The 20,718-nt window shown below is 40.4% G+C and overlaps 1 protein-coding gene across 3 annotated transcripts in view; it reads left to right on the top strand.

The window, feature by feature from the left end:
- Positions 1-20,718, top strand: part of UNC5D (unc-5 netrin receptor D) — a 1,016,051-nt gene that overhangs the window by 720,870 nt on the left and 274,463 nt on the right. For all 3 annotated transcript variants that reach the window (XM_073653557.1, XM_073653558.1, XM_073653559.1), the window contains one exon: positions 10,669-10,854. In XM_073653557.1, coding sequence (XP_073509658.1) covers positions 10,669-10,854 — 186 coding nt within the window. The remainder of the gene's footprint in view (positions 1-10,668; positions 10,855-20,718) is intronic.

Below are 20,718 nucleotides of genomic sequence, written 5' to 3'. Positions count from 1 at the left end.
TGGAGTGGCCAGCGCAGTCCCCAGATCTCAACCCCATTGAGCTATTGTGGGAGCTGTTTGACCGTATGATACGCAAAAAGTGCCCATCAAGCCAATCCAACTTGTAGGAGGGGCTTCAGGAAGCATTGGGTGAAATTTCTCAAGATTACCTCAGCAAATTAACAGCTAGAATGCCAAAGGTCTGCAATGCTGTAATTGCTGCAAAGGGAGTATTCTTTGACGAAAGCAAAGTTTGAAGGAGAAAATTATTCTTTCAAATAAAAATCATTATTTCTAACCTTGTCAATGTCTGGACTATATTTTCTATTCATTTTGCAACTCATTTGATAAATAAAAGTATGAGTTTTCATGGAAAACACAAAATTGTCTGAGTGACCCCAAACTTTTGAACGGTAGTGTGTATATATATATATATATTTCCTCCTTTCTGGTATGTTCCCCATGCTGTTATATATGTTCCTCATCCTGGGATATATATATATCCGAATTGTGGGCCCATCCTGGTATATTTGTTCCCCATCCTGGTATATATGTTCCCCATCCTGGGCCCATTCTAGTATATATTTCCCCCATCCTGGTATGTTACCCATGCTGTTATATATGTTCCCCATCCTGGAATATATGTTCCGAATTGTGGGCCCATCCAGGTATATTTGTTCCCCATCCTGGTATATATGTCCCCCATCCTGGTATATATGTTCCCCGTCCTGGAATATATGTTCCGAATTGTAGGCTCATCCTGGTATATTTGTTTCCCACCCATCCATTTATATATGTTCCCCATACTGGGACCATCCTGGTATATGTGTCCCCCATCTTGGTATATATGTTCCACATCCTGGGCCCATCCTAGTATATATTTCCCCCTTCCTGGTATGTTCCACAAGCTGTTATATATGTTCCCCATCCTGGAATATATGGTCCGAATTGTAACCCATCCTGGTATATTTGTTCCCCATCCTGTTATATATGGTCCCCATCATGGAACTTTCCTGGTATATATGTTCCCCTCCTGGGCCCATCCTAGTATATATTTCCCCCATCCTGGTATGTTACCCATGCTGTTATATATGTTCCCCATTCTGGTATACATGTTTCCCATCCTGGGCCCATCCTAGTATATATTTCGCCCATCCTGGTATGTTCCACATGCTGTTATACAGTACAGACCAAAACTTTGGACACACCTTCTCATTTAAAGATTTTTCTGTATTTTCATAACTTTGAAAATTGTACATTCACACTGAAGGCATCAAAACTATGAATTAACACATGTGGAATTATATACTTAACAAAAAAGTGTGAAACAACTGAAAATATGTCTTATATTCTAGGTTCTTCAAAGTAGACACCTTTTGCTTTGATGACTGCTTTGCACACTCTTGGCATTCTCTTGATGAGCTTCAAGAGGTAGTCACCGGAAATGGTTTTCACTTCACAGGTGTGCTCTGTCAGGTTTAATAAGTGGGATTTCTTGCCTTATAAATGGGGTTGAGACCATCAGTTGTGTTGTGCAGAAGTCAGGTGGATACGCAGCTGATAGTCCTACTGAATAGACTGGTAGAATTTGTATTATGGCAAGAAAAAAGCAGATAAGTAAAGAAAAACGAGTGGCCATCATTACTTTAAGAATTGAAGGTCAGTCAGTCCGAAAAATTGGGCAAACTTTGAAAGTGTCCCCAAGTGCAGTTGCAAAAACCATCAAGCACTACAAAGAAACTAGTTCACATGAGGACCTGCCAAAGGAAAGGAAGACCAAGAGTCACCTCTGCTTCTGAGGATAAGTTTATCCAAGTCACCAGCCTCAGAAATTGCAGGTTAACAGCAGCTCAGAGTAGAGAACAGGTCATTGCCACACAGATTTCTAGCAGCAGACACATCTCTTCAACAACTGTTAAGAGGAGACTTTGTGCAGCAGGCCTTCATGGTAAAATATCTGCTAGGAAACCACTGCTAAGGACAGGCAACAAGCAGAAGAGACTTGTTTGGGCTAAAGAACACAAGGAATGGATATTAGACCAGTGGAAATCTGTGCTTTGGTCTAATGAGTCCAAATTTGAGATCTTTGGTTCCAACCACCGTGTCTTTGTGCGACGCAGAAAAGGTGAACGAATGGACTCTACATGCCTGGTTCCCACCATGAAGCATGGAGGAGGAGGTGTGATGGTGTGGGGGTGCTTTGCTGGTGATACTGTTGGGAATTTATTCAAAATTGAAGGCATACTGAACCAGCATGGCTACCACAGCATCTTGCAGGGGCATGCTATTCCATCCGGTTTGCGTTTAGTTGGACCCTCATTTATTTTTCAATAGGACAATGACCCCAAACACACCTCCAGGCTGTGTAAGGGCTATTTGACCAAGAAGGAGAGTGATGGGGTGCTACGCCAGATGACCTGGCCTCCACAGTCACCAGACCTGAACCCAATTGAGATGGTTTGGGGTGAGCTGGACTGCAGAGTGAAGGCAAAAGGGCCAACAAGTGCTAAGCATCTCTGGGAACTCCTTCAAGATTGTTGGAAGACCATTTCCGGTGACTACCTCTTGAAGCTCATCAAGAGAATGCCAAGAGAGTGCAAAGCAGTCATCAATGCAAAAGGTGGCTACTTTGAAGAATCTAGAATATAAGACATATTTTCAGTTGTTTCACACTTTTTTGTTAAGTATATAATTCCACATGTGTTAATTCATAGTTTTGATGCCTTTAGTGTGAATGTACAATTTTCAAAGTCATGAAAATACAGAAAAATCTTTAAATGAGAAGGTGTGTCCAAACTTTTGGTCTGTACTGTATATGTTCCCCATCCTGGAATATATGTTCCGAATTGTAGGTCCATCCAGGTATATTTGTTCCCCATCCTGTTATATATGTTCCCTATCCTGGGCCCATCCTAGTATATATGTCCCCGATCCTAATATATATGTCCCCCATCCTGGTATATATATCCCTTATCCTGGACCCTATCCTGGTGTTCAGTTTACGCAGGATGATGTAGTGCCGAGAACAATGATTTTTATGCAAACACCCAACAAATGAGCTTTTTTCTTGGCAGCCTGTTACTCAACACAATTATAGGAAAACTGACAATTCCTAGGAATGCTTGTTCCTGCTAATCATCCAATGTACATGCACTCTTTGCACATATCGTCAATGATAAAACCTGAAAAATTCCTTTTCTCACCTGTGCCAGGGAGCATTTATAGTAAGAAGTACTTGCTGGACAAATGAATGTGAATTTTCAGATATTCAGAAATTATAATTTAATCATTGATAATCATGTGTTTGGCTATAATTTTTTCCTCCCCACTAGTCTAAAAATATATAATGAAATACAAAAAGTCATTATTCCTATGAATGTCGCTCTAGTAACGGTTCATTCAGATGTCAGTATTTTCCATATGGCGCCCCTGAGGGTTCAGTCGCCACAGGGGTACTGCACCTCAGTTCGAGGTTTGGTATCTCCTCTTCCAGGTAAGGATGGAGCACTTCTCAGGACCCCAATTCACCACTCAACACTACACCACTCCTTTCCTGAAAGGGGCCTAAATGCACCGGGGTGCTGCCCTGGCCCGGGATAGAGGAGATGTGGGGGGGGACCAAAGATAGGGGGAACCATGTAGTGGGTGAGGGCGGAGGACACACTTTTAGGAAGCACTTATTGATTCATATTTAATCTACGGCATCTTAAGTTCAAGGTCTTTGATTGTGGTCTTCTGCCAGGGTCCAGCAAGAGTCTGCAGCTGACTGAAGATACACGGACCTCGTACTATGGCCTTGAGACGAGGAGCGGGTTAGAGTTAACCACTGTCTCTACCCTGTCAGGGTCCTGACCTAAGAAGGCCTTGGAGGGGAGCAGAGGAGATAGGCTCCACAGGCAAAAGGATCTCAGGGGGATACAGACGGAGCAGAGTCGCCACCTGTATTCTTTACTCTGGCCTAGTCAGAGGGATTCCTGCTGCAAGAGGGATGACCGGCCCCCAATATCTGACTTTGTTACTTCACGTCTCAGTCAGAAAAGCTCCTAGGCCTAGTGGATCCCAAGGGGATACGGAAGGAGCGGAGTCGCCACCTGTATCTCTCACACTGCGTTTATCCAGTGGGACCCGGCCTTACACCACGTTCGAACCACACACAGTCAGGAGAAGACTTAGTGGGAGAACAACTTACCAAGGAGAGGAACACACACCAGAGGGGTCTCGACAGGTGCTCCTGATCTACCTTGGAAGTGCAGGACCCCCTTCCCGGTGGCCGCAGTACGCCGTGTGTAGCAGAGAGAAGCTTTGCGGCTGAAAGTTCATCTAAAGTGAGTAAAGACCCAGATGACTTCACACACCGCCTCAGCCTGTTATTTCCTGCGTGGCACTGCACCCACCATTCCTTCTCACACTGCCCTGAGGCCTGCTCCGCCTGTGGGGAGCCGTCCCATCTTAGCTGCCCATAACACCAGCCTCAGTGGACTGTTGCAGCACTGGTGTCCATCACCGGAAACCACAGGTGGCATAGTCGAAATACCACTCATCCTTGAAAGCCGAATATTTTTATGTGACAGCCCTGGGCACAGAACGGGCCCAGGCCACGACTGCATCCCCGTGACACCTACACTGACCCGGCTCCGAGTAACCCCACCGCTCAGGGAGGGCGTCACATCCACGTATGAGAATAATGGACCGATTTTTCTGATCAGACTTTCATTAGAGTTTGACATCAACAATGAAGAAAATTGCCCGAAGCACTCCTATATTAACATTAGTGAATCTGGGTGTTTACCCATAAATGGACGCATAGTCCAAAGTCCCAAGGAGCCCACTTGAAAATATCATACCGGTAAAAGGAGTAGACTGTTCAAAAGTAGGTGATGAAACCATCAGAGCATCTTTATTCTGCCAAATAAAGTGCAATGTTATGATCTGTCATAAGTCTTAGGCATTTTTGAAAAAGATTTTATTTGACGGAATAAAGGTGTTCTGATTTTTCTATCACCTACTTTTTTTTTCTTCTTTTTCACTGCTCTCTCCGGTCCCAGTGTGACCTGCTATGGCCTTTGTTTCCCCCAATTTGCATATGGGGGTATACCACTCGCTCCGACTTGTTGCCCACTAATGGACATATTGTCCCTTATAGATCTGGGGCTTGTGTAGTTGGGGCACTATGTACCGCTATCGGGGGATGCTGTGCGCAGGCGCTGGGCTACTCACGCCCTGTGTTCCCGCGCGTCTGTCACTATGGCTGCGGTGCTCCTCCGGATGTTGTCCTGGTGGCACATTCGGGTCGCGCCTATGTCATGACGGGCAGCGTGGGGTCGTGTGGGGCGATGATGACCCCAGCGCATGCGCCGTACATGCCGCCCCGGTGGCGGCCATATTGTCTGATCACATAACAACACATGTGATCTCCAGGGGGCCGGCATAAAAAGGTCCTTGAGCCCTCTGCATTTATGCCTCTTGATAAAGCAGTCGCGAAACGAGCATCGAGGTCCATTCTGACGGGAGCAACCAGCCCTCCTCTGTCCCACTTCACGAGCAACATTTTGTACCTTGTGGGTGAGTCATTTTGGTCATATTGGCGATATGTTATAAGATGATTCACTAATTCTCTGCTAACCTAATTGACCTGATCCCCAATGTACTGCTCAGTACTTTTAATGTTTGCTTGTACCACCTTTCCTGCCTTCTCCTTTCCCCATCTTCCTCTTTTCATTCTCTCTCTATCCAGTGTAATCTGGATGGTACCTCTAGGTGAAGTGTCTCATTTTTCCATTTAGGACCTTCTTTGGTCTACAAAGACATATACGATAGTCACTTACCTGAGTCCATCCTTTGATGACAACGTATTTTCATGGTTCCCCCTAGGGTTCTATCCCCCGGGGGATTTATGTCTATTCATGGTTACTTCTTTTGTGCTTATTTAATTTCATCTCAAAAACCTTTTATGTACTGCCTTGGTATCTAGTCGTTTACCTTCCCATGGGTTTAAGGATATGGTGGGGTTTATGATCCGCAAGTCTACACTGTGTTCCAAATTATTATGAAAATAATATTTTCTCAGATTTTCCCAAATTACCTATATGAATTGCAGTCATTGTAATTTTCCAGTCAAATAACTATTAGAGTACAATTGAAAGGTTTTTGTACAAACTGCCTATGATAACAGTATATTTTTAAAAAAATAAAAAACTCAAACTGCACTCAAAATGCATGTTCCAAATTATTATGCACAGCAGAGTTTTCAACCTTTTCATTTTAATAAAGAACAAAAAAATGGTCATTTTTGAAATTATAAGCATTAGCAGGTTATTACAAACTGAAATCAAACAGTTCTCAACTCAAAACTTTATTCTAGGCGATGTTACATTTGCACATAGGACCCTTTGTTCGAAAGGAGCTTCTGAACTCTCTCGTCCATTGAATTTGTCAGGTTTTGGATGGTTTCTGCTTTAATTGTTTTGCATGAGGACAGAATACCCTCCCAGAGCTGTTGCTTAGATGTGAACTTCCTCCCGCCATCATAGACACTCCTTTTGATGATGCTCCAGAGGTTCTCAATGGGGTTGAGGTCAGGGGAGCATGGGTGCCACACCATACGTTTGTCCCCTTTTATGCCCATAGCAGCCAGAGATGCAGATGTGTTATGTGCAGCATGAGAGGGATTGCACTAATACAAAAAAGTTAGATGTGTTAATGAGCCCCAAGTCATTCCTAGCATAACAAAAGGCACTAGAACTTGACAGGAAGAATTTTCATTATCTTCTATATCATCTCCTAAAACTTAGAAAAAAAGCAGATTCCCAAGATCATTCAGTCACTACAAAACCATTTTCTGGCCAATTATCCATTATCATTCGTGAATATAATCTTTAATTGAAATATAATCCTTGGCTTCTTCCCCGTTTACTGTGGTGAGTGCACAGATATGAAGCATAAAATTCAGTGAGATTATCTTTTGGGCACATATCAGCGAAGGAAAGAAAGGTGTGGTGTTATCAAAGATCCTTCAGATTAGCAGGAGATATTCATTGTGTGCGAACGCCGCATGCATATATGAGGAGAAATGTTTCTTAATCGCTTGCTAATGCTTTTTAATCTGTAAGAACTACTTTATATCATTAGCATAATACTGTAAAAAATATAAGGAAATACGAGATAACTGTGAATGTAAGTTAAGGTCAAATATGCCATGTGCTGTGAATTCTGCTGTCAGAGATTGACTGCGACATTTTTACAAGTCAACTGAAACATGCAAAACGTAGCTCTTTCTGGAGTGTTAGACATACTGGACAGACCAAAAGTTTGGACACACCTTCTCATTTAAAGAGTTTTCTGTATTTTCATGACTATGAAAATTGTACATTCACACTGAAGGCATCAAAACTATGAATTAACACATGTGGAATTATATACTTAACAAAAAAGTGTGAATCAACTGAAAATATGTCTTATATTCTAGGTTCTTCAAAGTAGCCACATTTTGCTTTGATGACTGCTTTGCACACTCTTGGCATTCTCTTGATGAGCTTCAAGAGGTAGTCACCAGAAATGGTCTTCCAACAATCTTGAAGGAGTTCCCAGAGATGCTTAGCACTTGCTGGCCCTTTTGCCTTCACTCTGCGGTCCTGCTCACCCCAAACCATCTCGATTGGGTTCAGGTCTGGTGACTGTGGAGGCCAGGTCATCTGGCGTAGCACCCCATCACTCTCTTTCTTGGTCAAATAGCCCTTACACAGCCTGGAGGTGTGTTTGGGGTCATTGTCCTGTTTAAAAATAAATGATGGTCCAACTAAACGCAAACTGTATGGAATAGCATGCCGTTGCAAGATGCCGTGGTAGCCATGCTGGTTCAGTATGCTTCAATTTTGAATAAATTCCCAACAGTGTCAACAGCAAAGCACCCCCACACCTCCTCCTCCATGCTTCAAGGTGGGAAACAGGCATGTAGAGTCCATCCGTTCACCTTTTCTGCGTCGCACAAAGACACGGTGGTTGGAACCAAAGATCTCAAATTTGGACTCATCAGACCAAAGCACAGACTTCCACTGGTCTAATGTCCATTCCATGTGTTCTTTAGCCCAAACAAGTCTCTTTTGCTTGTTGCCTGTCCTTAGCAGTGGTTTCCTAGCTGCTATTTTACCATGAAGGCCTACTGCACAATGTCTCCTCTCAACAGTTGTTGAAGAGATGTGTCTGCTGCTAGAACTCTGTGTGGCATTGACCTGGTCTCTAATCTGAGCTGCTGTTAACCTGCGATTTCTGAGGCTGGTAACTCGGATAAACGTATCCTCAGAAGCAGAGGTGACTCTTGGTCTTCCTTTCCTGGGGCGATCCACATGTGAGACAGTTTCTTTGTAGTGCTTGATGGTTTTGCAACTGCACTTGGGGACACTTTGAAAGGTTGCCCAATTTTTCGGACTGACTGACCTTAAATTCTTAAAGTAATGATGGCCACTCATTTTTATTTACTTAGCTGCTTTTTTCTTGCCATAATACAAATTCTAACAGTCTATTCAGTAGGACTATCAGCTGTGTATCCACCTGACTTCTGCACAACACAACTGATGGTCCCAACCCCATTTATAAGGCAAGAAATCCCACTTATTAAACCAGACAGGGCACACCTGTGAAGTGAAAACCATTTCTGGTGACTACCTCTTGAAGCTCATCAAGAGAATGCCAAGAGTGTGCAAAGGAGTCATCAAAGCAAAAGGTGGCTACTTTGAAGAACTTAGAATATAAGACATATTTTCAGTTGTTTCACACTTTTTTGTTAAGTATATAATTCCACATGTGTTAATTCATAGTTTTGATGCCTTCAGTGAGAATGTACAATTTTCAAATTCATGAAAAAATCTTTAAATGAGAAGGTGTGTCCAAACTTTTGATCTGTACTGTATATCTCTCTAATCAGATGTATTACAAATATTTCTTAATATTTGCCTATTCTACTGAGATTTGCAAAGTTTTACACGTATCTTCTGAGCAATAACATTTTCAGTATGGCCAATATTATGATTTGCAGAGAATTTATTTGACGAAAATCAAATTTATTGGGAAAATACTGAGAAGCCGGAGAATTCAAATTTCAAACAATCTGCTCATTTCTATCTATTATTAAATGGATAAGCAGCCACAAAACAATCAAATTCTGAAGAATCTACTACAATAGCAAATTAAAGGGAAAACTGTAGCACAGTAAGCTATTATGAGTTCATAAAAGATGCAAATTGATATACAGTTATATAAAGTTAGCTATAATTACAAATGAATTAATAATACATACATTAATATTGCCAGAGTTCTAGTGATATTTCGTATTCTGAGTTGTAACCGTATTCCTATTGTTGTGCTAACGTAATTTAGAATTTGTTAAGTTAAGGCAGTTTAGATGATGCATCCTGCTGTGTCTAATGAGAGGTTTGTATTATAAGACACAGTGTGGATTCATCAAGGTAACTTTTTAAAGCGAACTTCAAATAATTAATTATTTTCTCAACATTCAATTGTGATGGAGAACATGTTAACTCAATGCTGCGCCAGGAGCAATAGCAACTGACTCTACAATTACTTGATTTTTTTCTGTAGAAGCCATGTTGATCTTGTCTACACTACACTATTATGGGGGTTGATTGTTTTAGAAGGCCTGTTTTCAAGTGCTCTCATCTACTGGCCAGGAAAGAAAGTGGCTACAAAGATCTTGCAGTCACCACATTTCTATGGACTACATGGACAGCCCATTACTTTACTTAAAACGACTTCACTTTTCCTGTGCTCGTGCTACAAAAAAAATTTACATTTATTGCAGAGTTTCACCGTAGTTTACAGATGACCACTGGGACTCCCATTAATTGGAAGCAATTTCATGAGCTACTAAAAAGAGTCTTCTAGCAAAAAAAAATCTGTCAAGACCTAGAAGAAGGTCTATATTTGAGTGTCTAAAGAAGCCTGGATGGGTGGTGTTTATTAAAGAAGCACTTCCATCAAAGTTTTTATTCTCGTAATATATCGCAGTCACTATAGGTACCATTAGGTACACCATTAGGTGTATGACATCACGTAATTAAAACTGACTAGATGAATCCTTCCACACTCTATGTAGAAACAAGAGGTCAATTTTCCTTGTATGCCTCATCAGTCACTGCAAAAGTCCCTAGCAGGAGGAAGGAGGGAGCAGCTGGGTCAGGAGTTGAAGAGGGGAATGATAAATGCAGGGACAGGAGACTTCCTGTTTCTACATACAGCAGAGAAAAGAGAAGAATTAGCTAGGTAGAAAGGCGAAGTGAGCAATTGTAAGTACACAGTGCTATATAATCTAACGATTACTATATATTAAGAGGATAAAAACTTTGATGGGAGGAGTGTTTCTTTAATAAATATGAAACTCATCCAGGATACCTTTTATTTCACTGCAAATATTGCGTTAGATAAATATTTACCATAGAACTAACAGTTGAAATCTTGTATTTGCATAGACTTTCTATGAAGTTCATTTCTTTCTAATACTTATCAACAATTGATGTTTCCAATAAAGTTGTGTTTTTGTACAGAGTTGTACAATATAAGGCACTGATCTGGCTCTCTCTGCCATTTGACCACATAGTCCCTCAGCAGTGTTGATTTCACTGAACAACTTGATGTAATGTGTCTTGTTTTCTTTCCCTTCCTTTTTTTTCTGTACAGGTGCTGAGAATGCTAGTGACATTGCTCTGTACTCTGGTCTGGGAGCTGCCATCATCGCTGTTGCTGTGCTAGTGGTGGGAATTACGTTGTATCGAAGGAGCCAGAGCGAGTATGGCGTGGATGTTATTGATTCGTCTGCCCTGACAGGAGGCTTTCAGACTTTCAATTTCAAAACTGTCCGACAAGGTTGGTTTACTGTGACCTTGGTCTCTTTTTTTTCACCTAATGAACCCATCAAACAGTTTTTTTCTGTACAGTTCTAAGAGGACATGGTGGACTTTAAAGTCTTTTGGCTTTCAAAGCTTATCCCATATCATGTCATCATGTAGAATACTGTATAATGTCCAAATTAAATTTATTGTGTAAATACTGTAAATATTCCAAATTAAAGAGGACCTATCACTTTCTGGAAAACTCAATATAACTAGACTATAATTCTTTTCTCAAATATTTAAAGTTAAAAAAATGTAAAAAAAAAAAAGGTAAAACGACCAAAACCTCTGTTTTAGTGGTAAAAGCTTTGACTCATTAAAAAAACACCCCATAGAAATGGAAACAGAAGTATGCTGAAGTTGGGCTCTCCATTGTCTCACTTTTTTCCTACTTTTGAGCTGGGAACAACTACTGGTGGGAGGAAAGTGTACAGTATGTACGCTTTTCTTCTACACAAAAAAGTCTGAGTTTCATCAATTTTTTCTCTAATTAAAAAAAATAATGATAAAGGTTTCCCAACATTCTCACATAAAACAGTCCGTGAAAAATGGACAGGATACAGATTTTTTTCACAGACCCATAGAAATGCATTGGTGATTTTGATCCGATAATTGTATCAAGATTGAACATGCCTGCATGATTTTATGCAGACCCCTAGACCTGTAAAATATAGGCATATATAAAAAGCCCTGCACACTATAATAGGTACGAGTTCTATCCAAGAACAACAAGGATAGAACTCATACGCAAAAAACCTGATATCTGAATGAGCTCTAAAGGGGACAGTGTGACGCTGAGTAACTACTCACAGGCAAGCCATGAGTCGCGATAGTCAAGGAGTCCGAGGTCAAAAGCCAGGAGGGTCTGTCAAAAACAGAGGACAGAGACAAAGGCATAGTCCCTTAATGGTCCGAGTACAAAATAACAGGAGGATAATGGATCAGAGCAAAGGGAATGGGCAAAACGGATAGTCAGAATGAGGTACAAGGTCAGGCAGAAAAAAATCCACAAGCAAAGCACAAGGCACAGATAAACAAACCATACAGAACTGAATCTACGTCTGGCTGAGATCAAGGATTAACAGCCCAGCTAAGTAGCTGGGCAATTTCCTGGGACAGGGAACACCTGAAGACAGCCTAGCACCTCTCAGTCTCAGATTGGACGACTGAGCTGTCAATCAAATTACTGACAGTTTCAGCACACTCCTGCCCGGATTGGACGGCAACTGCATCCCAAACACACTGAGGGGTGGAATTGTGACAAACAGGTAGACCATTTTACATATATATTTTTTTTTTTAAAAAAAAATTCAGAATTTTTTTTCACCACTTAAAAAAAAACTATAAATGTTTTGTATCTGCGTACTCGTAATGACCTGGGGAATCATATTGCTTGATAATTTTTACCGTATATTGAACATTGTAAATAAAAAAACGCCAAATCAATTGTGGAATTGCGCTTTTTTTGCAATTGGAACACACTTGGAATTTTTTTTCCCATTTTTTAGTGCACTAGTGTGGTAGAATGAATGATGCAATTCAAAAGTACAACTTGTCCTGCAAAAAAAATAGCTGGCATACGGCAATATTGATGGAAAAATAAAAAAGTTATGGCTCTTGGAAGAAGGGAAGCAAAAAAACGGAAACGAAAAATAAAAATGGAAAATCGCCCCGGGGATGAAGGAGTTAAGTTTTCATTTCCTGGTGGTTACTTGATTAAAGAAACCACATTACAGTAAAAACTCTAGGGAAAAAAGCTCTCCCTTGGAATTAAAAAACCTTTGAGTCAACTCAAAGTCATCTCATTCAGCAAACCAGCACTTGGCTGGCTGATGTCAGATAGCTTCTTCCTTCTGGAAGAGAACTACTTTGCATAGTTTGTGCTTAAAAAAAAAAAATTTGAACATAAAATAATAAATCTAATTGGTTGCTGTGAACATCTTCTCCCCAATAATTCTAAACTATTTTTTTTTATAAAAATTTTGCACTGAACACATTCCTAATATGAGTCCAATGACCCATCAAACTTAGTTTCCTAATTAATTTGGAAGGTATTAGGATAGCCATATCCCTGCACAGCAATTCCAGTATGGAAAAACTTAATAATACCACGGATAGAGATGAAAAATCTTTAGCAGTGACACTAACATATGATCACGTTTATGAATTGATAATGATGTGAATGGAGGATTGTCGAAGACACAGTGGAAAAGAAATCTATAGGATTAAACTGGCTTGTCATCATTTTAGTAGGTTTCTAAGTATGATAATGTTATCCCAAATTCAATCCCAAATATGAAAAAAATGGATATGCCCAGTTCTTCTCTTTCACTGCCAGCTGCTTTTTGGATTTCATTGTAAGAGAATTATACCTAGGATGCAAAACTCCACTTATACATACAGAACAGTTTTCGCTCATTATACGAAGAGTCTTGTTGCACTGTGCTTTAGCAATGGAGAAGAATAAATAAAATATTATGCTCCAGGAAGCCTCGAGGCAAAGGATAAAAATGAAAACACAGGCATTTTTTTTCTTAATTTTGTAACTGGTAACTCTCATTTTCCCTGGAGACAAGTTCTGTGACAACTTAACCTTACAAATCTAGAACACGTCACATATTAGCTGGGCCTATGACACATGGATGGGGTTTCTCTTGGCTGTTGTGTGGTCTTTTCGCTTTCGTCAGAATAGTTCTTGTGCCTGGCAGTGTACCAAAGACGACCTATGATGAGGTGTGGCACTGTTTTTGGAACAAAACAGCTAACGTTTTCCATTACCTTACAAGTTACAACCCTTCAAAGAAGTTCTCCATGAGGATGTAAACAATTTTATTGAAAGAGATATCATTACCTCTACAGGCCCTTTACAGATCTTCAATCTTCTATTACTAAAATGACCTCATGGGGCCAACATGATTTTCATTTTTTGCAACTGTAAAAACTGGGGTTGTGAAACATGTTGTTGTAAATTAACTTGTGGTCCAAGGCATTAAAGAATGGGCATAACTAGAGAGTAATATGATGACTGCCAAACTTTTAAATGGCAAACCCAATTATGTTCCCCCAGATCAATCCCCAGACAAAAACCATGGGCAATAACAAACCTATATTCACTCTCACTGGCTTCTCTTAACTTCAGGTCAGCATAAGGACCTTGTAAACACTATAACACACAACACCCTGTTGCTGGCAAGCATCAGGACCTTGTGTTCCGGAATATAATTGTCTGATGTGTTAAGGAAGCCTGTGTCTTTTGGGAATATGGGTCCAAGATACAAGTGGAAAGACCCCTAAAGCTACTCTTCTTCCTTGAAATGTTTAATGGTCCATTTCTTGGAAGTCAAGTGGAGTGAAAGGATCAATGATAAAATCAAATTGCACTTAGGCAACCTGTCCTTGGGGAACTCTCCAAGCGACAGGGGCCGAGTTTGTAACCCTAAATTTGGTCAAGGATCTTTATCGAAAATGTACATAGAATGTCAAATGTTTTCCTTTTTGCTAATTCTGTAATCGCCAATCTTTGAATGGGAAGAAACCACAATTTCCCCACTAATGACGATGACATTAGTAAGTTAAAAGAGGCTTCAAATACAATCATGAAAAAAAGTAGTGCACCCTTTTTGAATTCTATGAGTTTATGTATCAGGACATACTAAAGAATATTGTGGTTCTTAAAAAATCTTAAAATTACACAAATACAACCACAAAAGAACCTTAATTAACAAATTCCACCTTTATCAGCAATAACTTTAGGTAATAGTTTTCTGTGTGACTTTATCCATTTTTCACTTCATTCAGGAGGAATATTGGCACACAATTCTTCACAACTTTGAGATTTGTGCATTTGTTTATGTACAGCTCTCTTACGGTTTCCTCACAGAATTTCAGTAGGGTTGAGAATTGGAACTTGACTGGACCATTTCTTTTTCAGTCGTTCTGATTTAAATTTATTGTGTGTAGGGGATCATTATCCTATTGCATGACCCAGTTTTGGCCAAGCTTTAGCTTTTGGATAGATCACCTCACATCTAACTATAATACTTTGGTATATAGAGGAGTTCACGGTCGACTCATTGACTGCAAGGTGATGATAAAAGAAGGCCAGGTTATGAAAATCATGTAAAACATGCCAAATTATCATTTCTCCACCAAGACGCATAACATTTAGTATGAGATGTTTGACTGGATATGCTGAGTCTGGTTTTCACCAAGCAAGTCATAGGGTAATATGGCCAAATATTTTCACATTGGCTTTGTCTGTGAAAAAATTGTTTCCGAAGTCTTGAGGCTTGTTCAGATGTAACTTTTTAATATTCTTTTTAGACAGAAGATGCTTTCTCTTGGCAACACATTCAAACAAGCCATATTTATTCAATGTTCAGTCTATCTTCACAATATAAAATGTACTGCCATAAACAAATATTTAACATGCTAACAAAGGCCTTTAGAGTCTGAGCTGTAGCTCTTGGGTTTTCTACTATTTTTCCAAACATTGTCTTGCCAGACCTTATTGTGAATTTGCTAGGACATTCACTCCTGGGAAGATTGTCAACGGTCTTGAATGTTTTTCACTTGTGAATATTCTTTCTCACTGTAGAATGATGGACTCCAAACTGTTTGGAAATGGCCTTATAACACTTTCCAGATTCATGGACAGCAACTATTGCTTCTCTAAGACAATTGCTAATATCTTTTCTCCCTGGCATCGTGTTAACACATGCCTGAAGGCTCCAAACCAGCAAACTGCCCAAACTTCAGTCTTTATATACAGTGGGGAAAAATAAGTATTTGATACACTGCCGATTTTTCAAGTTTTCCCACCTACAAAGAATGGAGAGTTCTGTAATTTTTATCGTACATACACTTCACCTATGAGAGACAGAATCTAAAAATAAAAACCAGAAAATCAAATTGTATGATTTTTAAACAACTAATTTGCATTTTATTGCATGAAATAAGTATTTATTCACCTACCAACCAACAAGAATTCTGGCTCTCATAGACCTGTTAGTTCTTCTTTAAGGAGCTCCAGAGTCCTACTTTGCACTCATTACCTGTATTAATTGCACCTGTTTGAACTCGTTACCTGTATAAAAGACACCTGACCACACACTCAATCAATCACACTCCAACTCCAAGACCAAAGAGCTGTTTAGGGACACCAGGGACAAAATTGGAGATCTGCATAAGTCTGGGATGGGCTACAGGACAATAGGCAGGCAGCTTGCTGAGAAGGCAACAACTGTTGGCACAATTAATTGAAAATGGAAAAAATACAAGATGACTGTCAATCTTCCTTGGTCTGGAGTTCCATGCAAGATCTTACCTCGCGGGTTAAGCATGATTCTGAGAAAGGTCAGGAATCATCCTAGAACTACATGGGAAGACCTGGTGAATGACCTAGAGAAAGCTGGGACCACAGTCTCAAATATTGCTGATAGTTACACATTACACCATCATGGATTAAAATCCTTCAAGTCCTCCTGCTCACGCCAGCACATGTCCAGGCCCATTTAAAGTTTGCCAATGACCATCTGGATAATCTGGAGGAGGCATGGGATAAGGTCATGTGGTTAGATGAGACCAAAATAGAACTTTTTGGTAACAACTCCACTTGCCGTGTTTGGAGGAAGAAGAAAGATGAGTACAACCCCAAGAACACCATCGCAAACATGAAGCATGGTGGAGGAAACCTCATATTTTGTGGCTGCTTTCCTGAAAAGGGGACAGGATGACTGCACCGTATTGAAAGGAGGATGAATGGGGTCATGTATTGCGAGATCTTGGCCTACAACCTCCTTCCCTCAGAAAGAGCATTGAAGATGAGTCATGGCTGGGTCTTCTAGCATGACAATGACTCAAAACACACAGCCAGGGCAACACTGGAGTGTCTCTGTAAGAAGCATTTCAAGGTCCTGGAGGGGACTAGCCAGTCTCCAGACCTGAAACCAATAATAAATCTTTGGAGGGAGATGAAACTCAATGTTGCTCAGCGACATCCCCAAAACCTGAAAGATCTAGAGAAGATCTGTATGGAGAAGTGGGCCAAATCCCTGCTGCAGTGTGTGCAAAATTGGTCAAGAACTACAGGAAACGTCTGACCTGTGATTGCAAACAAAGGTTTGTGTACCAAATATTAAGATGTTTTTCTCTAAGTTGTGTCAAATACTTTTTTCATGCAATAAAATACAAATTAATTTTATAAAAATAATACAATGTGATTTTCTAGATTTTTTTAGATTCTGTCTCTCACAGGTGAAGTGTACCTATGATGAAAATTATAGACCTCTCCATTTTTTGTAGGTGGGAAAACTTGCAAAATCTTCAGTGTATCAAATACTTATTTTCCCCACGGTAGGTTTATCAGTATACTTATTGTTAAACAATTAATCAAGGGCATTTGATTAGCAACACCTTGCTTCTACTACTTAATTCCTATTGAAGCAGGAAGAATTAACTTAATGGGTCATACTGCTTCTGAACTTTGGCTTAATTTTTGTTTAATATATAATAACACGTCATTTGTCATGTATTGTTGTTAATCTGAGGTTGTATTTACCCAATAAAACCTTCTTTCTACTAGATGTTATTTTAATTATGTCCTGATATGTAAAACTATACAACTCCAAGAGGGTGTACTTAGTTAATATCTTGACTGTACAAGTATAATGCAAAGAGCAAATGATGTTTTTCATAGCGCTCACTATTATGCATTCTGAACTTACAAAGCTATAAAGGTATAACGCTCCATTACTGCAACATATTCCTGCTCATGTGACTGCATTACTTAGATTCCAAGCCATAGATATTGGAACTGCCAACAATAATTTTGCTCTGTATTAAAATGCATAATAATGTATATTAAATACAAGGGTTCTTTAAGCACTTGAATTTATTGCTCTTTCAGTAAGTCCGTAATCAGTGACATCATCATCATGGTTAACATAAATAAATATTCACGAGCTTCACATGACAGTGCCAGACTTGCCTCTGTATTGAGCCTATGTGCTCAGAAGTGTTCTTCATGTTGTACTGACAAGAAGTGAGTCTCGCTTGTTTCATATCTGGCTTCCCTAGTGCACTGATAAAAATTCATATGAGAGATTATTTTTCTTCTATCAACCTGCTATATAAACAACCCGTTCCTAATATAATACAATATATTAGTAATAGAATTACTCATAGCCAAATCAGCTACCTTTAAGGTACTAGACTGATGTAAATTATTTCAGTGGGATATTAAAACATTTTAATGACTTGGTCCTGTGGCCAACAACTGTATTTAGTTGGATTGCCTGTCCTATGTCCTAAATGGGGAGACATAGTTCAACTTAGGATAGGTTCACACGACTGTTCTCTCTGCATCTGAGAAAAACAGTCCGATTATTCTGATCAGACTCAGTGTGGATTCAGTTTTTCTCGGACATAGAGAGAAAAAACTATGGTTTCCAACTGTTCAAAATTGGACCTCACTTGAATATCATCCGAGTGCGGTCCAACGTTTTTCATAGACCCATAGACTTGCATTCCCGACACTCGAAACAAAATCCATTTAGTCCAAGGAAAAAATCGGATATGTGCACAGCCCCAAAATATATCATGGGTAAAAGTGGTATCCGTGAAAACCACATACAGTGGGTACAGAAAGTATTCAGACCCCTTTACATTTTTCACTCTTTGTTTCATTGCAGCTATTTGGTAAATTCTATAAAGTTCATGGTCATAAGTATTCAGACCCTTTGCTCAGACCCTCATGTTTATGTCACATGTTGTCCATTTCTTTGTGATCCTCCTTGAGATGGTTCTACTCCTTCATTGGAGTCCAGCTGTGTTTAATTAAACTGCTAGTACTTGATTTGGAAAGGCACACACTTATCTATATAAGACCTCACAGTTCACAGTGCATGTCAGACCAAATGAGTATCATGAGCTCAATTGAACAGCCCAAGAAGCTCAAAGACAGAATTGTGGAAAGGCACAGATTTAGCCAAGGTTACAAAAAAATTTCTGCATTACTCAAGCTTCCTAAGAGCACAGTGTCCTCCATAATCCTTAAATGGAAGAAGTTTGGGACCACCAGAAGTCTTCCTAGACCTGGCCGTCCAGCTAAACTGAGCAATCGTGGAAGAAGAGCTTGGTGAGAGTGGTAAAGAAGATTCCCAAGATCACTGAGGCAGAGCTCCAGAGATGCAGTAGGGAGATGAGAGAAAGTTCCACAAAGTAAACTATCACTGCAGCCTTCTACCAGTCGGGCCTTTATGGCAGAGTGGCCCGACGGAAGCCTCTCCTCTGTGCAAGACATATGAAAGCCTGCATAGAGTTTGCTCAAAAACACATGAAGGACTCCCAGACTATGAGAAATAAGATTCTCTGGTCTGATGAGATGAAGTTTGAACTTTTTGGTGATAATTCTAAGCGGTATGTGTGGAGAAAACCAGGCAATGCTCATCACCTGCCCAATACAATCCCAACAGTGAAACATGATGGTTGCAGCATCATGCTACGGGGGTATTTTACAGCTGCAGGGACAGGATAACTGGTTGCAATTGAAGGAAACATGAATGTGGCCAAGTACAGAGATATCCTGGATGAAAACCTCTTACAGAGTGCTCTGGACCTCAGACTTGGCTGAAGGTTCACCTTCCAACAAGACAATGACCCTAAGCACACAGCTTAAATAACAAAGGAGTGGCTTCAAAACAACGCTGTGACCATTCTTGACTAGCCCAGCCAGAGCCCTGACCTAAACCCAAATGAGCATCTCTGGAGAGAACTGAAACTGACTGTCCACCAACGTTCACCATCCAACCTGATTGAACTGGAGAGGATCTGCAAGGTAGAATGGCAGAGGATCCCAAAATCCAGGTGTGAAAAACTTGTTGCAGCATTCCCAAGAAGACTCATGGCTGTAGTAGCTCAAAAGGCTGCTTCTACTCAATACTGAGCAAAGGGTCTGAATACTTATGATCATTAGTGATGAGCGAGCACTAAAATGCTCGGGTACTTGTTGCTCAGGTCAAGCACATTGGAATACTCGGGTGCTCGACCCGAGCAACGAGCCCAATGTAAGTCTATGGGAAACTCGAGCATTTTTCAGGCGGTTCCCCCCGGCGGTCTGCAGAGGGCCTAAAAATTGCCCAAATCGATGGTAACAGTGCTCAAATGACATGGGGACAGCATGGGGAAGACCCCTGGAAGCATCTATGACTCCCAGATCACTGCTGTCAACAACGTTGTCAAAGTATTAAGCCACTTTTACGGACTCACAATAAAACATACAAAAATGAAACCAAAATGGATTTTCCTGGGAAATATGTTAAGGAACATCCTTTCCAGGGTAATGACTTGTATATAAGGCAAAATAAATAACCAAAAATAAAAATACTGCACCACACCTTGGGCTATGTTCACACGTAGCGTTTTTGATGCATTTTTGCACTCTTTCATTGCTTTCAACCAAGACAAATGCATTCACCAGGAAATTTCATTTTAACATTTTGCAACCTTATCTGGCCATGTGGTGTGTGACACATCATCAGACACATGCATACAGTGCTGAAAAGACATGGGAACAGCATGGAAGACCTCTGGAAGCAAATTTGACTCCCAGGTCACTGCCTAAAAGTCCTTGGCGCATGCGAAGATGCCTCCCGCCATGCACCTGTCGTTGCAGACTTGCAACAATCACCGTCCACGTCCTTGTCCCAGTGCAGCGTTCAGTTGTCCCTACCCCATTCTTTGGAATGCAAGCGCAATTATGCAGCCAGCCACCCACCAACCCACAGGCTGCAATACTATACTGACAAATTTTTGACAGCTGCTTGCACTTGAAATGTGG

Source organism: Phyllobates terribilis, unplaced genomic scaffold (assembly GCF_046119375.1).
Source record: "Phyllobates terribilis strain yellow unplaced genomic scaffold, ASM4611937v1 Scaffold_11__3_contigs__length_659146591, whole genome shotgun sequence".
Lineage (NCBI taxonomy): Eukaryota > Metazoa > Chordata > Amphibia > Anura > Dendrobatidae > Phyllobates > Phyllobates terribilis.
The sequence above is the reverse complement of the archived record's forward strand: the minus strand, read 5'-3'. Positions and strand labels throughout refer to the sequence as shown.